The sequence below is a fragment of the Telmatherina bonti genome (genome assembly GCF_933228915.1).
Source record: "Telmatherina bonti genome assembly, chromosome: 3".
NCBI classification, from domain to species: Eukaryota; Metazoa; Chordata; class Actinopteri; order Atheriniformes; family Telmatherinidae; genus Telmatherina; species Telmatherina bonti.
Window position 1 is genome coordinate 33079647 of NC_136621.1, and position 14546 is coordinate 33094192.

The following is a 14546-nucleotide window of genomic DNA, read 5'->3' on the forward strand; positions in this document are numbered from 1 at the left end:
GGTCAGTTTACACCAGGGGTGGCCAGCTCCAGTCCTTGAGGGCCACAATCCTGGGTACCCATGGTTTACAGCAAGTATTTGTTAGAATTTGAGTGTTTACACTTGTAGGTGTGGTACCTAGGCATACACACAGACATAATTTTCTGACAAGAAAATTGTGCCGTAGTAACAAAGATGCTTGTGAGACGAGAAGCAGCATATCAAGACTGTATGCTTTGCAAATGCACAAAAGTGCATTTATTTATTCTACCAAGGCTTTCTGGTCAGGTCCTTTTTCTTTCTCTCTCTCTCTCTCTCTCTCTCTCTTGTGTATGAATAGAAGGCAAAGCCCTTTCGGCAAATGTTACAAAAATTTATACTTAGCCAAATACTTTACATTATTAATCCCTCTCAGTCAACCTATGCCTGAAGCTAACTAAGCTGCAACTGAAGCAAAACAATGAACAAATAAAAGGTGCAGAGTGAAAACATGTCTTTAGTTGGTACCTTTTCATCCTGAAACCATCCTCCACTCGCCCTCCAACTTCTTCAGAAGTCCTTATCGCATGTTAATGCTTGAACATTGTAAAGCTGCAGCATCTGCAGGTGGCATTTCATATCATTGTGGCAGACGTGTCTGTTATTGATGTAAAAAAACCAAGTTAGATCAGGGATTTAAAAACAGACTGGTCTAACCTAAAAATGCCAGCAGACCTAGGGATACTGCTCATCACCTTTTCATATATAATACACTTATGGTATTAATCATACCTGTTTGCAGGTATGATTATCTCACATTCTGCCATCATGTGATATTGTTTTGATTTGATTCAGGAGTAAGTATTTGATGTGAGATGATATCACATGCTGAGGCTGAGTTAACACGCAATCACTTCTATTAATGTGACATATATATATATATATATATATATATATATATATATATATATATATATATATATATATATATATATATATATATATATATATATAATATATATATATATTCAGACAGACAGACAGACAGATGGACAGACGGATAGACGGACAGATAGACAGATAGATAGATAGATAGATAGATAGATAGATAGATAGATAGATAGATAGATAGATAGATAGATAGATAGATAGATAGATAGATAGATAGATAGATAGATAGATAGATAGATAGATAGATAGATAGATTTAAGCTTTCTGGTTCTTATTTCAATTTTGCTACTTTGGCAACTAAATGGTTAACTGAAGTATTTCAGCTCTGGATCAATAATTATTCTTGAAGAGGGAACATTTTTAATGTAAACACTTGTAGCAGGAAAAAGCGGGGGGAAAAAAACAAGAGGCAGCTTTAACAGAGCTCAGTACACCACCATGTCTGTGGGGATTAAGCCCATGTTGTTTTACTATGATTTAACAATATTACGCATCTGATGATAAGAGCACATCATCAGATTAGCAAAATGTGTAGCCTCCATGTTCAACTCATTAACTTTCACAAAGATGTTTGCTTAGTTAACTACAACACTCTTCTCTCCTGCAGTAAGATGTTGTGAATATTGTAAGTGAAGTTATGTAAGTTGTCCATATCCTTTGAAAGTTTGATCTTTTGTTAAGTCTGCTAAAAGGTTTCGTGATTTATCGCTGAAAGTAACATTTTCTGTTTCTTCTCGCCCACAAGGGCTGTTGCTGAGCTGCTGAGAAAAACAAGTCAACCTTACAACATTTATCAAATTGTGCAGCTGAAAACTAAATACCTAAATTGAAACTAGGAAGGTTAGGTTGTTTGAAGGTTCCCCTTTAATGTCTAAATTAGATATAATTTAGATAATAACTAAAGGATAGCAAGAAGAGAAAGATGTCGTATTACTTCAAATATCTGTCAAGATGGAAACCAGCAAATCAGTGTTTTAGTCTGCTTTTATACACTTTATGTGCATTTAATAAGTCAGTTTTAAGTCAAGGTTTATTATCTGGTGCAGCAGAAGTTTTAGGATGTTAATGAAAAATGAAAACAGCTGCAAAAACAGAAGGGAAACTACACACTGTAGTTGTAGTAAATTCAGTCAGATGATGCTTTGTGACAGCCTGAGTCTGCGTTCTTGTGTTGGAGACCCTCTGATAGATTCAGAGACTTATGATGCAAAACTCACTTAGGAACAATTACTTTTCTAGTTTAGAGTTTTTTCTGCGAAGTAACAATGAAATGTGTCAGCCAGATGAAAAACAGTCTCCATCAGCAACATGTCAGTGCATCATCTTAAGAAAATCCTCAATGATTTATGATAGCATGGCATGAAGACCATACTGTAGCAGTCCTTGTATAAAAATCCAATTCCTTTTCTCAGCTTCTCATTCTATTCCACAGAAGCTTTTCATTGTCTCCTCTTCATACCATAGATTTCTTTATCTTGTTTAACCTAGAGCTAATAAACTTGCTAATATCATTTTTTACTTTCTGTGGAATTTCATTTGGATGCAACGTAATCAGGGTGTCGAAAGATCGGATAAAAAAAATGGATATAAGATTTTAAAGGGGAGGGGAAAGTGTAGATATAGTAGTTTCACAGTTTATTTCTGTTCTTTGCTTTGAAGAAAAGACATATTAAAGACTAATTATTTACTTTAAATTGAAAACTAATGTTAACAAAAAAATGTTTACTTCATAAATTGAGAGCAGGATATGACAAACGTAGTCTGATGTCATTTACTCGTCGATTTATTGATTTCTTGTATTTAAAACAAGTAATTGTGTTTCAGTGATTTGAGGAATCATGGATTCGTTTTACAGTTTTAAACTTGATTTGTGCTTTAATCAGCATCGTATTTGATGTTGAAGGCACCATATTCCAGTATTTGCTTTGTCCAAACTTGCAGCCTAAGCATAAGCTAATATGCAAAAAAAGAAAAGGATGTTGGACTTTGAAATATAAAAACAAGCAGCTTCTGTTTTAATACATTAAATTAATACCAAAACTATAAATACTTTAGCAGAGCATGTTCCCTGTCTGTTTAATGCAACAATCCTAAATGATTAAATGAGTTGTAAGTATCAGGTGTGGTACAGTAAAGCACTGGGTCACTCCAAAGGTTTTCGCAATTCCTGCCACATTTACACACACTCACCCAGCTGCTCTTGGTCTAGGCTTTTTTTTTCAGTTACATTGTCCTTATTTGTTCTTAACAAGTACACTCTCAATCTGATGAAGGTCCAGTGGAAATTTTATAGTTCAATGTCTCTCCCATGGACACTTCATCATGTGGACTAGGAAAGTAAATCTTTCCATCCTTTCTGCTAGACCTTAAGTATGTAACCTTCAAATGTTTCATTAATCCGTCATACATTAACATGTAACTCATTTGGTAGTATTGACGCATTGTTTAGATATTAGTCCAACATATCACAGAACTGATTTATTTGTCATTTTTAGGCTTCCAGACCATCCTATTAAATTACAACTTGTCTAATGGAATAAAGTAGGTCAGCTGGTTTCAGCTGATATCACACACTGCCTCCATAACCATATGCTTGGAGTTTAGTTATTTCCATTCTCAGTTATTTGTTAATGAAGCTTTGTGAGAAAGTCAGGCACTTCCTAAATTTAGGTAAACTCTTGGGTACGTTTTATGCTTTCAATTCATAAATATTGCACTGGTCATTTAAATTGTGTTTTGAAGACAGTGCTGAGATGGACTGGGATAGGCTCCAGCCTCTCTGTATTAGAATGTGGGTATCAACTATTCATAGATAATCTGATAAACTATTAAATGCATTGTGTAGTATACCTTTTTACTAATATCTTTACATTTGCTTTATATTTCTGCGTGTTTATTTCTGTGTTTAGGGGCTGCAGATGGAAATTAGCTCAGAGAGCTTATCTGGTACAATATATATTTCCCTCTGTGATCCCTGCCGCTGTGTATGCTCCCTGTTCAATAAATTAAATAAAACAACAAACAATCTTAGGAAACAATAGGGCCCCAAATAAAACACCAAAACACCAGTAAGCGACAGATACGTTATGTTCCTGCGGCTGGACTGCTAAAATTTGAATCCACGAAGAAGAGCCTGCTGCAAGGACTTTTGGGTAATGTTGTCTTTTAACGTGACAGCTCACAACGTTGAACTCGTAAATAACTACATATCCCAGGTATCTTCACTTCATTTTTCCCCCCCTTTCCATTCAACTACTCATGGATTCTTTAAAGATTACATTCTTGTAAACCTATATAACTGTAGAGTTTGCTACTGCTTTGCGAAGACAGCTATCACATTGTGAAACTGTAAAATAGTTTATGTAAATTTGCAGTCGTAACGTGCGCTACGCTTTGTCGTTGTTGCTGTCTTCAGGTGTGTAGTCGACAATAGTCTGGTGTGTGTAACTCTGTGACAGTCATCTCAAAGCCAATGGTATGTATGGTATATTTCTTAATATTTGTGAACTGTGAACCTAAATGCCTTGTTTTTAATGATCTATAGCTTTATAGTCAGTGGCAAGTCGAGTATGAGTACTTGCATGAATAAATATCGTTATACCTAATGACTTCTGCAGTAAGCATGCGATTGCAGACAGAAATGTATTTGTAACTGGTTTCATGCAATAGTTTTTTTTTTGTGTTCTTTTTTTTATTATTATTATAATCATTATTATTTTATGTTTTTGTACCGATTTATTGTTTTGTATTATCTGACTGCAAATGAAGAGTTTAATACGTTGGGCAGAATGAAAGCTGGAGTTGGTCTTATAATTTCTGTCAGTTATAATTATTTTTAATGCAGATTATCATTGTTGGAAAACACTGATTAAGTACATCCTGACATTTTAGCCTTAGAGGATTATGTTTTGCTACTTTATTAAGTAATGACGTCATTATATGAACAAAAAAAATGTGAATTTATCTTCTCTTTTTTTTCTTTTTTTTTTTTACAAATTCATTTTCTAATAATTTTGACTCCTTTTAATTGACGAACAAAGTAAAGGATAGTAAAACATATCACATGAGCAAATTTAGAACGCAGAAGAACAAGCTTGATTTTTGCACAATGTGTGCAAAGTTTTGCACAAAAGTACCTTTATATGAACAGAAGTTCAGTAACTTTTGGTGTTAAAAAAAATTATTTCTGAAAACAAATTATTCAATGTTTTTAAAAAAAAAAATAAATTTATATGACAAGTCTGGGATTTTTTTTTCCTAAGACTAAACAAGTCTTTAGTTTTATGTTTAAAGCTGTGTGAACCTCCCTTTCTTTTAAACAGAGGGAACGACATCTAACAGTGAATTTTCAGTCATGAGGTGTGTTTTGCATCTTGATCTGAAAAAAAACCAAAAAAAAAACAGGATATTTTTTGTAATCAGAGAAAGTCATGTTTCGACAGAACTGTAAATATGATGCATTTAAACTTGTGAAAATTAATAATGAAAGATTTTTTTCACATTTAAATGTTTATTTTTGTTTAGTCACTCGGCTCAGTTTGATGTAATTCTTTTCTGAATTTCAGTGTGTTGGAGTGTTTGACTGAAACAGCTTAGGAATGGAGTTTCCAGAAGATTTCAACCAGCTTGAACTTTTGGACTCACATGGACACCTGATCCCCCGGGGGGCCAGCAGTCAGTGGACGGGAAGCAGAGATGAGGAGGAAGAGGACGAGATGGTTGAGCAGGAGCACAGTGAGGAGTGGTATTTAGAAAAAGAGGACGCCCTCAAAGAGAAACCAACGGAGCTTCTTCTGTGGGCGGCGGAATACAACCGTGTAAGTGTTTCACCAGTGGGAGGCAAAGGGGAGAGTCAGTAAGGGCTTGAAATAATTGCCTAAATGTCAGCCACTGCAGGCTATTATTTTGGAGTTGTGGTACGGTCGTTATATACTTTGTCATAATCTGTCCTGCAATTTCTTAGTCGGACAGTTTGTACTTTTTTTTTTTTGTAATTTTTAAAGAAATATTCAGCACAACAAATGCTTTCATTTAAAAGGGCTCTATTAAGCTATTTCTAGGTTTTTTTTGTTTTTTGTTTTTTTTAGAAATTTTAATGACGTCCCAGAGGAGGGACTCAGTGATTGGTCATCTTCTCTAGGTTACGCATGTTCACGAGAAGAAAGCCACACCCACCTTCACAGCTCAGTATAACTACTCCCAGCAGTTGACCAATCAGACGCAGCCTGCAGGCAGGACTTAGGGCGAAGCTTTCTCTGAGAGGATCAATACAAAATGAATGAAGGGGTTTGTGAAAAATTCTTGATTATTTCTTTCCCTTCTGAACTTGCAGATTAAAATAAATTAGACTTAAGTGTGCATAAAAGAGCCATTTTAAGAATAAATATGCATAATATTATCATGAACATCTGGTTCTTGTCCTAATTTAGTCGTGCGTTTATTAGAAAACACCCATTGTGGTTTTTTCCACATAACTGTGGGAAATATATTAGGCAGTTATAAAACAAGACTGTTTTTAAAATATTAAGATATTCATTTATCAAAATATTAGTATCATTTAATTTTTTTACTGCCAACCTCAGCATCCTACTACTGCTATATATCCTCTATCCCTTGTTTGTACGTGCCAAAACCTGCGTAGTCTGACATTTATATCCAAAACATCTAACATGTGCTCTCCTCCACATGTTCTCGTCTCTGATTCTATCCGTCCATTTTCATTTCTGCTACTTCCAGTTCTGCCTCCTGGGTTTTCCTCCGGGACCTCTATTTCCACATTATGCATCATCACTGTTATCACCAGTGATCCTGGAAAGAGGGCCATTAACCAGCCTTCATTGATTTAAAAACACAACTTCATTTGAGAAGGTTACCATAAATGTGTGTTTTGATTTAAGCTGCATTAACTTATAAAATGTCATCCCATAAGCAGCTCTGAATAGGGCAATCAGCTAAATATTCATTTTCCTGTTTACATCAGAAACAATCAGTTCAGTGAGATCTGCATCGGTTGATGTTTTTCACCACTTCCTGCATTTTCCAGGAATAAATAAGGAATAAATAAATAATTTGCCTGCATCATCAGAGTAAGACCTTCCCTGTAATGTAGGAGATGGCAAATTTCTCACAGGTATTATCATAATTGAAGACATAATTACATTTTTCCTCCTGTTTCTTCTTAATAGCAGCGTTTAGGCGTCGTCTCCTGTTGTCATTGTCTTCAGTATGAATGTCTTTTTCTCCTGCTTGCGTCATCTTCAGAGTGTGAACTGCAACTTCACAAAGTAGCAAAGCTTCATTTACAAGTCTTTCTGTTAGAGTTTTGTTTTGCTCAACTCCAAACATTGCATAAGTACACAGTGCTGCTTTCCTCAGTGATGAGGACTGTTTACCCACTTTGTGTATTTTCTTTTAGTCTTATGTTTATATTTCTTCTTAAATTATACTTAAATACTTTTACTAATTTTTTTGTTTGTTTCTTTGTTGTTGGTCTTGTACCAGACCGGAGTCACAACTTTCGTTTCACCTCATGTTTTTACTATGTGTGAAATTACCATGAAGAATCCTTGTCTTCTGATTTATGTCCCGCCGTGTGACTTGGCAGAGTTTAGGATCTACTGGTGTTTTCTAATGAAAATGACATGAAGCGTCATTTCTTTATTTCGTCAAAGTTTGATCTCAGTCTCATCATTCAGGAGGTTTTCATCACTTGGTTTTGTGCCTCTTTTTTTATGGATTTTAACCCATTTTCTTTTAGCAATGGAGTTATTTATTTATGTATTTTTTTTAAGTAAGTAGCTTAATATGGTTTTGCTGGCTGAAGAAGAGCTGGTGGGTCCCCAGACCTTGCTGGATGTCTTCCTGAGCAAAGTGCTACAGTGGTTATCGAGACACTTCCTTTCAGTTTGGACTTTCCTTGTCCTCCGCTGCCTGTGTGGACTTTGTCATCATAAATTGGTCGTAGACTAAACTAGGAACATGTTCGGGTTGTAATTTGTTTCCATCAGCTGGAACGGGACTCTGTGGACTCTGAACCCTCCAGAGCCGGCTCTTGTTGTAGGACACATAGGTAACTGTCCAGGGCACCACATGGGCGCCACAGTCAGACACCTGGGACACCAGAATATCTAAACTGGTTCAAGTTACTTTCACCACTTTCCCCAGTCTAGTGTTTAACCAAATCGTATTGTTTATTATTGAAACTTTTGTTTGAAAGTAACACACTGCTTGCATCTGTTTTAATGATTTCAAAAGTTAATTTTCTAAACGTTTTACTGCAGCATTATTGCCTGTTGTGCTTTTGCATCAGTACCTGTTTTAGCACCCCATGCTAGCCATCGTGTTGTTTATTTGCGAGGGGAGGAAGCCTGATGAAAGTGCAGGTAATGCATGAAGCAAAAACTGACACACAGTGGGGAACTTCATCTTCTTCTAGCGTAAACTGGTTCCATGCATATTTAAAACGTAAGCATGCTGTAGGTTTTCCATTGTTCTCCTCAGCTGGATTTACAGTAAAATGCATTTTCTGGCTCTGTGGGAAGAAATCATTTTAAGTCTCTGGAGGTGCATTTGTTGAGTTGTTGTTGACCTTTTTTATGTGAACAGAGCGGTAACAATCCCCGTGAACTATGAATGGGTATTTTAAGGAAAAATGGAAACATTAACTTTTCAGACATTCAAAAATCAGGACATGACTCTACCTCTACCCTAACATGTATTTACTCCCCTGTGTGTTGGAAACCAAATTTGTGTGATTTTTTTTTTTTTTTTTTTTTTTTTTTTTTTAAATATTATTTCTCAAAATTACAGTTTCTCAGGCTACTTTGTAATTTTTTTGACCTCTCCTGTGGTTTCAGCTTTCAACCATCCTCAGACTGGTAACTGCTGACCCTTCGCTGGTGCACTGCTGTGACGAGGACGGTTACACTCCTCTGCACCGGGCAGCATATAGCGGCCACGTTGAAGTCGTATCTGCTTTGATCACCAATGGCTCCAAGGTTGACCCTCGCACTATCGACGGCTGGACACCCCTGCACAGCGCCTGCCGCTGGAGCCACGTCGCCGTGGCGACTTGTCTCCTCCAGCACGGGGCCGAACTTAATGCCCAGACCAACGGCGGGCTCACACCACTACACCTAGCAGCTTCTTACACCAGCTCCTCTAAAACGGACTCGGCACACACTTTAGAGCTGCTCCTCTCAAAGCGACAGCTGAAGCCGGATCTCCTGAGCAGCAGCGGGGAAACGGCCAGAGACGTGGCCCGTCGCAGTGGTCCTCATTACTTCCTGTTTGAGATGGTGGAAGACTGTTTGAACGTGATGCGTCCTTAACTTGACGACTGTTTTTAATCCACTACATCAGACGCAACAACAGTAAAGATCAGTGGTTTTGTTGGGTTTTATTTAACCTTTTTTTTTTCTTTTTTTTTTTTTTACAAAGATGATCTGGTTCCAGTGAAACTACAGAAACTGGGAAATCTTTCTATTTCCAGGAATTTTCTGGTCAGTCCAGGAACGAGCTATGTGCTAAACTGTTTCATCAGTAATGGGGGTGAGAACGGATTTAGAAAGGTTGCACATAAAGAAAACGTGAACATTTGTCCCATTCAGTTCTTGAATTTGTCCATTAAAAACAAACCATGTTTCTGCAGAATGATTTTATCTGTGTTATGGTTTTCATTAAGAGGCTTTTTTATAATAAAGAGTGTGAAAAAGCATGTTACGATTTTTTATTATTTCAAATCTCTGAACAAGCAACTTTTCTCACAACACTCATAGAGGAAGAGGTTGCCGTGACATCTTATGTCTTCCCACGCAACCTGACATAAAAACCTCATGACATCTGATAGTGCAGTACAAAATAGTACAAAACTGTAAGTAAACAATCAAATCAGTGTTTTGTTTGTTTTTTTTTATCTCTTAATGTCAAATTTAGGATCATAAAGTAGAAATGTTTCGGTTCAAGCCCTGAAGTACTGAACTGGTCTTTTGTGTTTTTTTTAGAGGAATTGGGATTTTGCAGAGTTGTAAAAGTGTCTGGTGAACTACTACGATTTTCTGGCAGATGTTTAATATCTTATTGCACTCTGGAAGTGAATACAAATCAGTCTGTAGGTTGCATGGCTGTAAGGGGCATCTGTGCCAACATGCATCATCAAACAAATTTTTAACTAACATGTTTTTATTTTTGAGAATCTTTTTCAGCTTCTTATTCATTTTTCTGTCAAACCATTTAAGCAAATGGCTAAAATGGTTGTATGTATGCAGTAAGGAGCATTGTGGGTCATTAAAACAATTTCTTTGGCCAACATAAGGGAACTTGATGTCAGCTGAATGTTTTAAAATGCAAATTTTAAACACGTTGTGTAAGATGTAACATAGAGGGGGGAAAAATCTGGACTTAAATTGTAAATTTAGATCTTTACATAACATATTTCACTTGTTCAGGTGTGTGTCGAGGCTTGTGGTGTGTGTCGACTTGCAGGACATCTGCTGTCATTCACTAAAACAGGAGCGGTGCTCTAATATAACCTGAAACGTAATGTTCTACAACAGCCTGTCTGATATTTTTATGCTAAGTGCTTTTCAATTAAGAACCCTTTTATGTTCTTGCTCAGTACAGCAGGGAATCTGTTCCATCATCGCTCTATTTCTGAAGAAATAAACAAAAAAAACTTAAATTACAAAAAAGTATATGCATTGTGCCTGTGTGTCCATGTGACCAAGATTGCCATACAACATTTTGTCTTTACATCATTATATAATTATTAATTAATTATAAAAACTGCATTCAAATAAGGGGCTGCACGGTGGCGCAGTGGTTAGCACTGTGGCCTCACAGCAAGAAGGTCGCTGGTCAGTGGCTTTTCTGTGTGGAGTTTGCATGTTCTCCCCGTGTATGCGTGGGTTCTCTCCGGGTTCTCCGGCTTCCTCCCACCATCCAAAGACATGCATGATAGGTTAATTGGTCACTCTAAATTGCCCCTAGGAGTGAGTGTGAGCGTGAGTGGTTGTTCGTCTCTCTGTGTGTGGCCCTGCGATGGACTGGCGAGCTGTCCAGGGTGTACCCTGCCTGTCGCCCAAAGCCGGCTGGGATAGGCTCCAGCTTCCCCGCGACCCTGAATTGGAATAAGCGGTTCGGAAAATGAATGAATGAATGCATTCAAATAAGGCCTGTTTTAATATTATGAGACTTTACTGATGCTTTTCATGATTTGCGACTTAAACTTGAGTCCTCATTTATTTAAAACTGATCTCTGCCAGAACAATTCAAGCTTCTTGCTTTCAGAAAACTACTCAGCAACAGTGTTTCTCCTATTGCTCCTATTTGGAACTTTTCTAATCAATTTCTACATGTTTGAGCTTGAATCTGATCCTAAATGAGTTCAAACAACCTCAGCAACATCTTGATGCATGTTTTTTTTGTTGCTGTGGTGCTTTCACATCCTTCATCCTGTCTGTCTGCCTTCACGCCATTGTCTCATCAGCCTATCCGTCTCTGCACATCGTCAGGGTTAGCTTTTCATTCATTCACTGCTAAGAATGCTGCGTCCGCCAGCACAACAGCCTTTAGCTTCTCTGAATTCAATATTCTGAAGGTTTTGTTCCTGGTGTTTTATCCCAGGTGTATTATTTGGTGTTGTCTCCTTGTCCTGCTGTCTTCTGTTCGTCTCCAACTTGCCACTGCCCACATCTCCATTCTGCCGTGCTTCGTCAGCCATCTGCTCTCCTCAGCTCATTTCAGAGTCCTTTCAGAGCATTGTTGTACTCCTACCTTTAGTGTCCTGTGCTTGGGTCAACCATGCTCATTGTAACGGTAAAATCATGCAGAATAAAGCAAACACTTTTCAGAGGTGCACCAAAGCTAAATATGACTGTATGTAAAGTTTAAGCTGGAAAAAAAAGCCTCATATGTGACTGCAAAAGCACAATTACTCCTTTCCATCCTCAGCATATCAGCACAGTAAAGACTTGTGCATGATGAGGCAATGATGAGGGATGTAATTATTTACTTTGGGAGGCAAAAAATGATCTTGAGTGGTTTAACATTTAATCAACAAGACACTTGACTTTGGGCAAAATCCATTTAAGCCACTGAGTTCCAGTGTTTTACATTTGAGGAACATTTTGAAAGTGAAGTCATTTCCCTGATTACAATGAAATAGGCACAATAGAAGGTCTAAAGACTTGGAAACTTAAAAAGGCTGTAAAGGTCATATGCATTTTTTAGCAATTGAAAAAAAAATTTGCATTTTGCCATTTTTATGAGTTGAATTCAATTAAATTCAATTCAGCTTTATTTGTATAGCACCACTTCACAACAATGTTGTCACAGGGCACTTTACATACACAAATCAACATACAGATCATTTCCAGCCAATTCATACAGATCCTATGATAGAAACCAACTGATTGCATCGAGTCATGACTTGGATCCAATCCCCCATCCTGAGCTGCACGCGGCGACAGTGGGAAGGAAAAAACTCCCCTTTAACAGGAAGAAAACCTCTGGCAGAACCCGGCTCAGGGAGGGCAGCCATCTGCCTCGACTGGTTGGGGTGGAGAGGACAGGAAAGACAGAACAACATGTACAACTGCACTTAATCAGGAAGATCTGCTGAAAAAAGGAGAAATAAGTTAGAGACGGCAATATTGGCATATATTTATACATTAATATATTAGAGTAATAGAGCGAGGTACTTCTCAGTGCATCAGTATGTAGCAATGGGGATGGCTCAAGTACCCATAACTATAAAAGCAAAGAGCATAACCTGGATAGTTGGGTCCCGTACATGCAGGCTCCAACTCAGGAGATGCTCATATCCTAACTATAAGAATCATGAAAAAGGAAGGTTTTTAGCTTGATCTTAAAGGTGTGGAGGGAGTCTACCTCCCGAACCCACAGTGGGAGCTGGTTCCATAAGAGAGGAGCCTGATAAAAGGCCCTTCCTCCCATAGTACTCGTTGAGACTCTAGGAACCACCAGCAAACCTGCAGTCTGAGAGAGAAGTGCTCCATTTGGAATATATGAAACTATAAGATCTTTTATGTACAATGGAGCTTGGTCATGGAGAGCTTTATATGTGAGTTGTGTTATATGTGAGAATTACCAGAAACCAACAGGAAAGTTGTTTCCCTTACGGATAATGGAATAAACCAGCAGCTGTTGCACATGGAGCAGGTTGAAGGCATGGATTATTGGTGTTTATTTAGGAGAAAACCATTACTTCCATAATGGATTATAGCAGCTTCATAGAATCTAATAGTCGTGATGCTTTCTGTGATGATGTGGAAGTAATGAGTTCATTTCTATTCGTTGGTTTGGAAAAAACAAAACAAAACACTTTTTCTTTTGTTTTCTTTGTGCTTCATTTGCATAGAAAAAAATGTAAGCAAATGATTTCTTCATTGTGCTTGTTGGAAATGCATCTTCTATTGTTGGAAAACCAGCTCATTTCCCCTTCAAAAGGTACCGTATTTATGAGGAATATGCATTCGTTGGATGAGCAGCAGAGTTGATTATGTCGGTTGTGACCGTGAAAAACAATGTAAATGCCGAACAGCTAACTGGTTGGAGCCTCTGGGACCACAGCAGCTGACAATCAGGTGGACCTGTTCAGAGTGGACCTTTATTTAACAAGTGGGGGAAAAGTGAAAACATCTTGCTTTTACATGCAAGCTTAACAAGATAAATAATAATAAAGATGGATTTTTTTAATGGGAGTAAAGTCTACAGCTAAAATGCTTTAAATTCAGTTAATTAGAAGCCATTGTTTGTAATAATTTCATAACTGTTCATGAAAAAATGTGTGAACATGCCGATTTTCATCTTTTTTAAATCCACATACAGGTTCTGACTTTAAGCGCTTTCGAATTCTTACGATTACGGAGTTAATTAAGAAACCAGTTAGCAGAATAATTGGATGAATAATGACTTCCAGTTGGGGTCCAATGTACATTAATTCCTGTGGTAAACTGCTGCCTGTACGTCTGCGTGGGGGTTGATTTACATTATTCCTTCTCAGCAGGATGACTGTTGTTGCAGAAGAGCTGTTAGACCCGCCTGCAGCCCACATCTTTCACCAACACAAACATTTTCTGTGTCATTAATTACAAATTATAGAAAGATGATTATTTATTAGTCAAAAATGGGATATTATTCATTTACCAAAAGTCCATACTTCCACATCTCTCCTGATCTTTACTGACTGTAAAAATAAAGAAGATACGACACATTGACCAACAAGACTCTCCAAACCCGCCCTTTTTGTTTTTTGTTTAGTTTTTTGTTGTTGTTGTTGTTGTTTTAACAAAAATTTTTTCTACATTTTGTTAAGCAGAGTATCAATTTTATCCAGAATGGAAAGGCATGTCCAGTGTGCACATTACATTACCAAATACTGTATGGAAAACATTTCACTTCTAAATATTTCCACTAATTTAAATGGGAATTCTCAGGTAATTGTGAAGCGGAGACAACAGAAAATTAAACTCCTGCAGCAACTAAACTCTTTTTCTGTCTGTCCACTTACCTCATGTTTCTTTTATCAGATCGAGTTGAATCTCCTGAGTTTTCCCACCTCTCACTGAAAAGATACAGGAACTGAATCGTTACTGTCTGCTCTTAGATCACTCTAG

The 14546-nt window shown here is 37.3% G+C and overlaps 1 protein-coding gene across 1 annotated transcript; it reads left to right on the top strand.

Annotated features, from left to right (window-relative positions):
- Positions 1-4220: 4220 nt before the first annotated feature.
- ankrd49 (ankyrin repeat domain 49) lies at positions 4221-9422 on the top strand. Its single transcript, XM_079238343.1, has 3 exons — positions 4221-4384; positions 5475-5726; positions 8766-9422. The coding sequence occupies exons 2-3, from the start codon at positions 5508-5510 to the stop codon at positions 9237-9239; spliced, it is 693 nt and encodes a 230-aa protein (XP_079094469.1). The 5' UTR covers positions 4221-4384; positions 5475-5507; the 3' UTR covers positions 9240-9422.
- The last annotated feature ends 5124 nt before the right edge of the window (positions 9423-14546 follow it).

Bases quoted from the DNA above. Each gene is read 5' to 3' on its own strand.
- ankrd49 (XM_079238343.1), top strand. From the start codon at position 5,508: ATGGAGTTTCCAGAAGATTTCAACCAGCTTGAACTTTTGGACTCACAT. The intron at 5,727-8,765 runs GTAAGTGTTTCA...CTGTGGTTTCAG, and splicing joins GGGCGGCGGAATACAACCGT to CTTTCAACCATCCTCAGACT.